General features: G+C 35.3%; 1 protein-coding gene across 3 annotated transcripts in view; it reads right to left on the bottom strand.

Moving 5' to 3' along the window:
• The window catches only part of CCDC73 (coiled-coil domain containing 73), a 157,352-nt gene that overhangs the window by 17,210 nt on the left and 127,874 nt on the right, over positions 1-12,268 (bottom strand). For all 3 annotated transcript variants that reach the window (XM_007082027.3, XM_042957947.1, XM_042957948.1), the window contains 2 exons: positions 4,353-4,463; positions 33-167 (listed from right to left, as the gene is read on the bottom strand). In XM_007082027.3, the coding sequence (XP_007082089.2) occupies positions 33-167; positions 4,353-4,463 (246 nt within the window). The remainder of the gene's footprint in view (positions 1-32; positions 168-4,352; positions 4,464-12,268) is intronic.

Here is a 12,268-nt window from a genome sequence, read left to right on the forward strand (position 1 = left end):
AGTTTTGTAACCACAAAACACTTGAATTTTACCTGAAAGTTCTCGTTTTCCTCAAACTTCTTCTGATGACATAATTCATTGTAATGTTCTTGTAACTTAATATGAGTTTCTTTAAGTGATGATAACTCATTTTTAATCTCATTAATTTCTCCAGTAAGTTCTTCAACCTAATATAAAATTTAACCAAAAATAGTTGTATAAGTGTGTTTTATATGAGAATGTTTTATTAACACAAGTTTTTGGAAAAAGTAAAAAATAAAAAAGATGACAAAAGTAATTAATATCAAGAGCTACCATTTATTGAATTGTGCTGAGTACTTAATAAACATAATTTTATACTTATAAAAATCCCCAATTTACAGGTGAGAAATGTAAAGCTCATAGATGTTTAAGTAATTTGCCTAGATCAAGTGGATATAGTCAGGATCCAAACCCAAAGCTAAATCTAGGGTTTGTATTCTTAACTACTATATTAAACTACCTCTTGTTACAAATGAAAAAGTATTATTCTTAATCATAAAAGCTCTATAAAAGTTATGCCTTTATTGCTTTTTCGAAGTTTTATTTTATTGTTGCAAATTAGACATACAGATTTTAACTCTACTGAAGAGTACTGAGCATTAGTACAACAATAACTGACACTTCAGCCTAATATTTACATCTATAAACTGGGCTTTCACTAGCTATTTAAAATGTCATAATCTTTTTCTTGGGGGAATACTCTTTCATGGGAACCTCAAATATAAAACAAAGTAAGTGCCACTGAGTCCCTACAGAAGCTAACAGACATGAACTCACCTATTACTTTCCCTTCGTCTCATCTGTTGTTAACCTTTTAAAAATCTATCTGTGCAAGGTACTTCTCTTCCAAGGCTCAACTCTCCATGAGTTCTTTATCCCATCCTTTCCAATCTCCCTCAGAGCCTACCTCCAGCACTAATCTCCTCTCTGCTGCTTATTTACAATCCTTCCCAATATGCCAGCATGTTCTCCTCAGCCCACAAATATGCTCTTCTCACATTCCTAATTTATTTTTATCCTTGACCCATTTACTGTCTCTCTCACTTCTTAAAATAAAAATCCACACTTGCTACTTTCAAATTCTAACCTCCCATACTCCTTAACAACCTGACTTCTATCCTCATTGGTCTACAGATCCCTCCCCCCAGCCCCCGCTGGCAGATATCACCTGCAAATTAGCAAAAGGATTTTTCCCAAGTTTCATACCATTTAACAGCTCTGTAGCAGGACTACGTTGCCTACTTGTTCTTGGAACAGCCTCTTTTGTTTTCATGGTACTATTCTTCCTCTTTCCTCCAACGTTGCTCACTGTTCTTACCAGGCTCCCCGTCCCGCCCTGCCCCAACACACACCCACCCTACTCTTTCTTCCATAGGATTCGTCACAAGTCCTCCACTCCTTCCATAGATGATTAGAACCATACCTTCAAATTTCATCTTCATGCTAATAAATCTTAAGTCTGTATCTCATCTCCCAACCCCTCTCCTTAGATTCAAGTTTTCTAAATGCATGGTATGCATTTCAGGCTAGATGTCCTGCAGGCAGTATAAATTCAGCAGCTTCCAAATTAAACTCATTTTCATCTACAAATCTTCTTCTCCTTCCACCTTCCTTATGTCAATGACATTATCATTCTACTAGTTATACTAATCACAGAGTCATGTTTGACTCCTTTCCCCTTCTAATACTTGTATGTAAAATGTCACTTAACTCTGCCAATTCCACTTTTAAATGCTTTTCGCATCTACTCCTCTTCTCTGTTCTCACTACTGTTGTCCTCACTGACACCATCATAGGCTCAAGGTTAGATTATTTACAGTGTTCCTCTTACTGGCCTCTTTCCATAAAGCCATCTTCCATTCTGTTGCAAGAGTTATTTTCCTAAAAGATCTATGTCGCTTCTCTGCTTTAATATTCTCAATGGCTTCCCTTTACTCATAAAATTCAACCTCCTTAGTAAGGAGCCTTTTGAAAGATGATCTCAACCTATTTTCCAATGTCACATTTCACATATCCTATGCTTTATTCAAATCAGATTACTCATCACCCTTGAAGATGCAGTTTCACACCTCCATGATTTTTCCCATTCTTTATTAAGTGGAATGCCAGCAGGATGGAAAGAGAAGTGTAGGAAATGGACACATATTGTGTGGTGAAACCCTATTTATCTTTCCAGGCCAAACTCTAGTGTCATCTTTTCTCTAAAACTTTCTCCAACCTAGCTAAGTGATATGATTTATTTTGTACTTTCACAGTAATTTGTTAATACTACTTAAACTACTCCATGTTACTGTGGTTAATTTCATAGTTATCTGTCCCTTTTAGAGTGTGAGCTCTTTATTAATCTAAATTTATTTTGGGCATTTCTGAAAATCCAGTACCTGGAATGGTACCTAACACAGTAGATGCTCAACAAATGTTGTGAATTGAATTCCTTTTATAACCAACCCCTTCCACTAAGTATTTTCTGAACAACCTCATTAATTAATTGTCTTTTGTCTATGTATATCCATTAACTATATAACTAGTCAAATGCAAACAGATGCATACAACATGTTCTTTATAAATTTCAATGAATTTTAACTGTAGTATCTAATAATAGTCACAAAGTTTTATTTGTATGGTATTTCTTTTACTGTTGTTGTTTTGGAGAGGGGTGGAAATAGCAGTTTATATGATTCCATCTTATTTTTGCCAGTATCTTTTTAAGTTTTTAAAAACCCATCTTGATACAATCCTCTAGCAACACCTGCACTGTCCTTCACTCAAGAATGGTGAAAAACTTACAAAGAGATAGAAATACAATTAAAGAGTAGATCTGACCTCCCACTCAAGAAAACTCTTATATAGAACCATAGCAGCTTTTTCTTATTTAACTATGTTTTGTTTAGTACTAAAGCATATGGAAGTGAAATGATTGTAGAAACTAAAGAATCTTAAGACAAAACCAATTTTATACAAATTTACAGATGGAGGCCTCACCTTATTGAAACTGCTTATTTTTTGGAATTCAATTGATTTTTCCCTATGAGAAGGGCATGGTTATAGTTTCAGGGAAAAGGAATGTCTTATTTTCTTAGGGCAACTAATCTTTTTGCGGGGGGAGGGGTATGGTTGACATAGTTAAGTATATTCTCTTTTCACTTTACAGTTTTCCTTATCCCAACAGTATCATTTCCAAGGTTTCTAAACATCAGGAATAATAAGGAAGTGTTAAGATGAAATGTGAATTCGCTTAAGCTAAAATGAATGTTACTATGCTTCTTGCTTAACAGTAAACTTCACTTGTACAGAGAGTAAGCATTTTTTAGTATTCTGATACAACTAACTACAAATACTTTTTGAGATTTGGATAAACCTTATTAAATTCATCAGTGAAGACTTGATCTCTCCAAAATACAAATTAAGAGAACATGTTAGCTGCAAATGAATTGAAAAATCAAGAGTTACTTATATAACAATTTATATCAAAATCTATAAAATGTTTATCAACCTGGTACTCAGATATATATATATATATATATATATATATATAAGTTTACAATATATTACATTATTATAGTATTAGAAAAGTATAGTGTAATTAGTATAATAGTCCGAAACATAAACTTTCTTTCCCAAAATATAGTTTCCATAAACTCATCATGACTTTCTATTGTGTGAATTCTTTTGAAAGAATTGAATGGAAATGAAAATACATATTAAAATAGAATCATCAGTTTTGGGGCCCACCAATATTTAAAGTGAACCTTTATATTTTACAATTTTAATTTATACCATTTCATACTTTTATTATCTACTTTACTAAAATGAAAATTTAGTGTAAAATAAATGGATGTGGTTTAAGGAAATATCTATGTTTATAACATATCAATTCTTTATGATAAAATGTTAATACTATAGAACTCAAATACTGTACACGTTCTAAACATGGTTTTAATACATCTCAACAAAACTGCTACTAATAATAGTACCTATATAATTATTTTAATAATTTACTAAAATACTATGCAATTATTTTATGAAAAGGTAATTAATTTTTCTCTGTCACATATGGGAAGTCATTCAAATTATATGTATCAATATTTATATATATATAAATATACACACATGTATATGTGTGGTTTTTCAGGCATGAAAGCATTACAGGAAATTTTATTAAATTTAGCTTTTCAACAGCATTCACTTCTTGGAAATACAAGTGCAAGAAGAACATGTGTCTGATTTTATTCCTATATGATTTTTGCAATATTTTCTTAGCATTTAATAGTTATTTTAAATGTCTACAACTATTTAAAATATTTTAATATTTTACTATTTAATAAACCTACATGCTTTTTCCAAGTTCCCAGTGCTTTCTCATGCTCATTTTGAAGATTAAGGAACTTTTCTTCATTTTCTTTTACCTTCTCCCTTTGCAGCTCATTATCTCTTTCAAGGGTCTGCAATAAAATTAATTATCCAAAAAATAATCAATACCACATTAATGAATTTTGATGTGTTTTATGTTGCTTGGACCTTTGCTTCTAACATGCTGAAAGTGCCATACAGATCAGTGATAATGTGCTATCTCAACAATAATTTTCATAAATTAACAGAAAGGTGCTTATAGTTTAGTTAACAGGAAATAGGGGGAGGTTATGAAAAAGAAATGGCTATAAAAGGGTATAAAAACATTGCCATTATTCAGTTTCACTGCATAAGTTTTAATGTACTGAAAAAGTAATATAAAGTACAGCACTGAAAAATATGAAATGTAGCATAATCCAGCCCAACTCTACTACAAAATTTTAACTACCACAGAACATTTTTTCCATATCTATTTATTTTAGAAATTAACTAGCTAAAAAACCCTTAAATACAATTTTAATTTTTAATTTAAAATTAACACATAATAATAGTACAGCTTCAATATTTACCATATGAACTCATTACTTCATAAATTAACATTAATATAATCACTACACCCCCTCCAAAAAAACCTTTAAGACTAAAAAATACTGTTTTCTAAGACAAGGATTTGAAACGTATTAAATTATTGTCACCAATATTATTAGGTTTCTTCAATGTCTGCTGATAATCCAAGTAAACTTCTGTTAAAAAAAAAAAAGTTAAGAACTCTACCTACATGTCTAATACATCTGGAATTTTTAAGTTTATTTATCATTAGGAAAGCTATGTATGTTCAAAGTAAACATTTCAAGCCACACAAAGGATATAGAAAGAAAAGGTAAAGTATTCCTCTATCAGCTCTCCAATTCTCCTCCCCAGAGGTAACCACTCTAGCAGTTTTTTGCGTTGCCTTCCAGAAGTTGTCTCTAAGCATACTAGTACATAAAATATGTCTTTTCAAATACAGATGAGACCATACCATACATACTGTGTTCTTCTGCAATCTGTTTTTTCTTAAAAAATGAATATTTCTTGCTTACTTTCCATGCCATAAAGTACAGATCTATCTCATTTTAAAGGCTTCACAGAAAAAAAAAAAAAAAAAAAAAAAAAAATAAATAAATAAATAAATAAAATAAAGGCTTCACAGTATTCTATTTAAATGGTATCCACCTGTTCTCAGTTGCATCTAGAGTATCAATACACAATGACATTATTATGCAAAATTATGGAAATAGCTAATAAAAAGCATTTTACAGTTTAAACATCAAAATTCTCCTTTAGCACATAAAGACCATAACTGCACTTTAATAACTTTCAATGAATACCTATTTTGACTGCCTCTACCTCAGGATAATGTAAATATATATATTTTTTAAAGGTTTATTTTTTATTTTTGAGACAGAGAGAAAGAGAGTGTGTGCCTATATGCAGGGGAGGGGCAGAGAAGAGGGTACAGAGGATCTGAAATGGGCTCTGTGCTGACAGCGGAAAGCCCGATACAGGGTTCTAAGTCACAAACGGTGAGATCATGACCTGAGCCAGTCAGACATTTAACCGACTGAGCCACCCAGGAGCCCCGATAATGTAAATATTTTTATAGAAGTCATGTGTTCCTCTTAATTTACATGGAACATAATAATAGAACAGTTTCTGAATATTTACAATGCATATATTTAATAGATGCTTACTATTTTAACATTCTGACAAATACAGTATCTATATTGATAACTTTCAACCAGCTTTTTAATACTTCATTCTTAATATGAACATGTAGTTAAGGATCACTGGGCACTTAAAGTGATATTTTAGAAGATATACAAATCAAAGTTTAGAAGAGATGTGAGAGGAGATACTATAGTATCTATCCTAATAATAATAAATGACCAAGAGCATTATGTTCTTAAAACAGTGTATTACATATGTCAATCCTTTCTTGTCCCGACCCATACCCTCATCTAAAAGAAACTACCTATATCAGATATTTTCTCAGTTTCCACTCTTTGGAGACTTTCCATTCTTCCATTACAATTTGGACCTATTGCTCTTTCAGTCCACTACACTGATCAGGTGATCACTGAGGATTTCCTTCTCTCTTCTGGGATGGGTCTCCAGTTTCCTAGATCCTATTGTTTCCTCTTTCCTGGTTTATTCTCTTGTCTTGGTAAAGAAACTTTCCATTACTTCTTGATAAGGGAGATACAGGATGCTTCCTTTGTTGAGGACTTAAATGTCTGAAAATATCTTTATTCTACCAATACATAGTGATTTGTTTGGCTGAATACAGTACAATTCTGCTTTAGAAATCAATTTCTCTCCAACCACTGAAGACATGGTTCTATTATCTTCTATCTTTCAGCACCGCCAGTGAGAAGTCTAAAGTCATTATGTTGCCATTCCTAGTCTTAATCCTTTGTATATGACCTACTTCTTTTTTCCACAAAGAGTTTTAGAATCTTCTAAGTGTGTATTCAGTTTCATAATGATCGGTATTGGTGTTGAGCAAAACAAACTCAAATTCTTCAGTTCTAGGTTACATTCTAGTAATTACTTCTTTGGTCATCCCTTCTTCATTTTCTCTGTTCTCTCTCAAACTCACTAAATCTCAGGGACTGAACCCCTAATATTCTTTCCCTCCTGTTTTCCATCTTCTTGTCTTTTGGTTCTACTTTCTAGAAGATTATCTCAATATTATCCTCCAAACTTTGCACTATACTTTTTATGTCTCTTAAAATATTTATTTTAAGGGTTCTCTTTTATTCTATCAGTGTTTCTTTATAGACTCCTAATTCTTGTTTTGTGGATTAACAAATATATTTCTCTTTACTGAGTATATTTTCTTAGTTTCTCCAAGTTTTTTTCTTTTGTTTTGTTTTCTTTTTTTTCCATCTCCCTGTTTGTTTTGCCTGATTTGCATGGTGGAGACTTTCTTCACTATGCCTAGTGATCCTTAACTGCATGTTCGTATTAAGAATGAAGTACTGGGGCGCCTGGGTGGCTTGGTCGGTTGGGCGTCCGACTTCAGCTTAGGTCATGATCTCAGGGTCCGTGGGTTCGAGCCCCGCATCGGGCTCTGTGCTGACAGCTCAGAGCCTGGAGCCTGTTTCAGATTCTGTGTCTCCCTCTCTCTGTGACCTCCCCTGTTCATGCTCTGTCTCTGTCTCAAAAATAAATAAACGTTAAAAAAAAAAAAAAAAAGAATGAAGTACTAAAAAGCTGGTTGAAAGTTTTGCCAAATGATGGGCTTCACTGTAGGTTGATCTGGCCGAGCTAGTTCACTGGGAGAGCTTAACTGCAGTAGCTACAGTCTTTTCTCTTGAGCAAGTTAGTTTCCCAAGAAAGGAATCTTCCATTCTCCTGCCTGGAAGTGATAAGGCTAGCTGTCCTCTAAATGGGGAAACAGAGCAGGGAGGGCTCAGATAGCAGTATTTAGACTTCCCACTCTGTTCTCAATATAACAGTCTCAGTAGCATATTGGTACAGCATTTGGCACTTTAAAATATTCCCACCACGGGCAGATTCAAAACTACCATTAGTTTAACAAGCAGCTCACAAATGACAACAGCTCTGACAACCAGCAATCCCTACTATAAGCGGTCACCAGCAAACCACTGGATTTCCCAGCCTGTTGTCCCTCAAACTCTCCAGTGTAAATCTCCAATCTTCTGTCAAGCAGGAGACAGGCAGTGCCTTTTTGGGCAAGGTAGGAAAGAGAATTTGGAGGTATGATAGCTTCTAGCTTCTTATATAGAAGCCTTTGGCTTTGGGTGCACACCAGTTTCTAGAGGCACACGATGCTTGCAATTCCTTAGCATTTTTGCATCTTTGCCTTGGGTTTCTACTTTCTTTCATTTGCTAGGTAAATTACAAATTTTCCATCTGGTTCCAACTTTCTTTTTAAATTTTTTTTTTTAACGTTTATTTATTTTTGAGACAGAGAGACACAGAGCATGAACGGGGGAGGGTCAGAGAGAGGGAGACACAGAATCTGAAACAGGCTCCAGGCTCTGAGCTGTCAGCACAGAGCCTGACACAGGGCTCGAACTCATGGACCGCGAGATCATGACCTGAGCTGAAGTCGGCCGCTTAACCGACTGAGCCACCCAGGCGCCCCTGGTTCCAACTTTCAAACCTTAATTTTTATTGTTTCCTTATATACTTGTCCTTGTGGATTTACTGTCATTTTATTTCAGTTTTAGAAGGAAATAGAAGTGAATGTGTGGGTTCAATTCAACATGTTTAACCAGAAGCCTGAATCTGGCAATATCTGAACTTACAAAGATTCTGAATTTATTCATTGTTAATCATTCATTAATTTAATAAAATTTAATGAGCTCCTACTCTGTGCCAGATACTCTTTTAGCTCTTATGCTAAATGCATGAAAATGTTACTGTTCTCATGGAATTTACTCTTTCAGAAAATTATTTGTTATTATTTGCACCTGGATTAACAAATCTGAAAAACATTTTGAAAAACTCGATATTGTGGAAAGTCAAAATAAACCATCTGTTAATATTTTACTATACCAAAAACTAAGTAACTTATTCTGGTTAATACTACGACTATAGGAGCAAACTAAGTAAACTATTCTTGTTAATGCTAGGCCTATAGCAGTATAACTAGACTCATATCTAGACTAAACTATGATTAAATTATAGTAGGAAATATTGTCTATCATGGGAATTCAGGTCTCTATGCTCCAAACTACTATTAAAAAATGAGACAGATGACAGCATGATTGCAGAGCACTGAAAAACAGTAGGCCATTATGAAGAGTAATGATCCCTTTTAATACAGGTGGAATTAGAATGCTCCTTGAGAAAACACTTGAGATATCTATGCAGCATAATCTGCAGCAACAGTTCAACATTAATATTTTGTTATACTATATATCAGTGGTTCTCCAACACCAGTCTGCAAACAAGTACTGATCCATGACAAAATGTCACTAGTTCATGGCAAAAAAAAAAAAAAAAAAGTCTTTATAAATCATCAAATGTCTTTTCCTGTAAAAGATGATCTTTATTCTGAGATCATATCCTTAATAATGTGGTGTAAAAATATTCTTTTTTATAAAATGAAAGTGATGGTAGATGGTGTTTATTTTTAATATTGTTACTTATAAAAATAAAAAGCTGACAATTCTATCCTGTTCTTACCAATACTTTGCATGAAATTTCTGTATGACATCTAGTTTCTCTACATACTATCAAGGCTCAAATAATAATGGTACTAGTTACAGAGAGAGGCACCTGGATTATCTAAGATATTAGCACTTATAGTTAAAAGATCTTGGAACTATAGTTAAGGTCATGATTAATTCAGTGTATACATATATAAAAATATATTAGTATATATTCACATGTTTCTTATACACACACACACACACACACACACACACATACATATACACTTCACACCCAACAAAATTAAGCAACACAAAAACATTGCATTTAGAACTCATGAACAGCAATTTAAAAGTTGTAGTTTTCAAATAACTGATCTAACAAAAGTGGCAGCTCTCATTGATCTAGGAAGAATACATTAACAATGTAATGTAGAGATAGTGCTGGAGCAGAACTCGGACAAAAATTTAAATTGAAGATTACCACTAATTAAGAAGCCTTGAACTATATTGCTTACACTTTCCGGACCTCTAGTTCATCATGAAATGAAATGATTGGATTGGCTGATTACTAATATTTTGTTCATCCTAAAAATCTGTTTCAACTCCTCTAAATGGACTAGAAAACAGTCCTGGTAACTGCTACTCATAAAGAATTTGGGTAAATTCTATCCCATGTTTCTTGTGATAAGGTTTAAAATATTAGAGAAAGTCCCAGCTATCTATCTGTAGATAAGTAAAGGAGGTGGGGGATACTTGCTTATAGCTGGACTTTCAGAGATTTTTCACTAGTCTTACTGGAAGAGGTAAAGAGGTTAAGAGGAAGGAGGAGTTTGACTCTGGCATACCTCTTCCCTCTCTCTCTTCCAGGTCTAAATTGTTTTTGTTTTTGTTTTAAGTTAATTTATTTTGAGGAGGGAGAGGTGCAGAGAGAAAGAGAGAGAGAATCCCAACCAGGCTCCGTGCTGTCAGCTCAGAATCCTGCAAGGGGGCTCAATCTCATGACTGTGAGATCATGACCTGAGCCAAAATTAAGAGTTGGATGCTTAACCGACTGAGCCACCCAGGCGTCCCTCCAGGTCTAAGTTTTATAATATTAGGGGCAGGCAAGAGAAATAAAAAAGCCAAAACTCTCTTTACATAATTAGTCATAGAACATCAATGATGAGGAGACAACTCTGGCATTGTTCAGGTTAAGTCTGGCTCCAGTCAATGATGATGAATTCAACATACTTTGTGGGGCCCAGTGCAAAATTTAAAAAGCACGGAAAAGGTGCTATTGAAGATACGAAAATACAAAACTTTTTCCTTCCTTCATGGTCACTCCCCCTTTCTCTCTCTCCGTATGAGCTTATCATGTCATCGTGCTTTTTACTTTCTATTTAATGTCATGGGCCCCTGGGCAAAGGGATACTCATAGGGCAAATTCAGATCCTCACAGATGCCTGAGGACCTCACCATACAACTCAACACTAGTAGATCCACCAGCTACTGAGTTCTGCCTCCTGAAAGCTGCTGGACCCATGTATGTCCTGGCTGGGGGTGAGGAAGTCAATCTTCCTGTCCCATGGGACCTCTGCCCCAACTCATGGCAGATGGGTAACCCCCAACAGATTGCAAATGCCAGGCAGGGATACATCTCAGTACCTGGATTGAGGACTCACCCCCTGCCAAGTCACCTACCTAATGTGCCAAGGTATTGCCAACCTGAGACAGATGATGCTGCAGACATATGCAATGGACCCAGACCCTCCCTGCTATATCTAGCCCTCCACCAAACATAAAGAGCAACAGTAGAACACAAACCTCTCCCCAGGAACGTGACCACAACAGTGGTGGAGCAGAAGCAGAGAGGATGAGGCCAGGCAGGGCCTAGCATACCAAAGTATGGCAGAACCAGCAGCCAAAAATTCATCCTGAGAGGCAGTAGGAGACACAGCAAAGCCTGAGCTGAGGCTCCAAGACTCCAGTGCATGCTCCATTTTCCCATCAGACTTAATTTACAAAACATAAATTTAAAGATGAAAATTTCAAGACAGTGAACACAGAACATTAAACCTGAAGCAAAAAGCCCTTCTGAGTATGGATCCCTATGCAACTGCACTGGCTATATACCCAGGAAGTTGGCCTTGGCCTCTGTGGATGGTGGTCTTTCCATGGGAAGTGATCGTAGTTTTCTCTTTTTTTTTTTTTAAGCTTATTTTTGAGAGAGAGAGAGAGAGAGAGAGAGAGAATCCCAAGTAGGTTCTGCACAGGGCTGGAACCCACAAACCGTGAGATCATGACCTGAGCCCAAATCGAGTCAGATGCCCAACTGACTGAGACACCCAGGTACCCTGTGATTGTAATTTTCTTGAAAAATGTTCAGCTTTACCTTCATTTCCAAGATTTCCTTCAGAGGAACACAAATATCTTCCACTGGCCACCCCAGTGGAACATGTCCCCACCTCCTTCTCTTGACTTAGAAATCCAATCACTTGGCCAGGGGGACACAGAGCAATTTCTGCCCTTCCACTAACCTCCATGTTCCTTCATGTGGAACCAAGAAACCACCAAATGTCTCTCTTCTGCGCCCTTACTGGGCCATACAGTATTGGAACAAGCATAATACATGTCAAGCCCCATTGGTAAAGATCACTTCAAAAACTTTCCTCCTTGAAATTTCTGGAACATAACTGTGCACTAGTCTATATGCTCTTGGTATAATTCCAAACTTCAAAAAACATATG

The sequence above is a fragment of the Panthera tigris genome, chromosome D1 (assembly GCF_018350195.1).
Source record: "Panthera tigris isolate Pti1 chromosome D1, P.tigris_Pti1_mat1.1, whole genome shotgun sequence".
NCBI classification, from domain to species: Eukaryota; Metazoa; Chordata; class Mammalia; order Carnivora; family Felidae; genus Panthera; species Panthera tigris.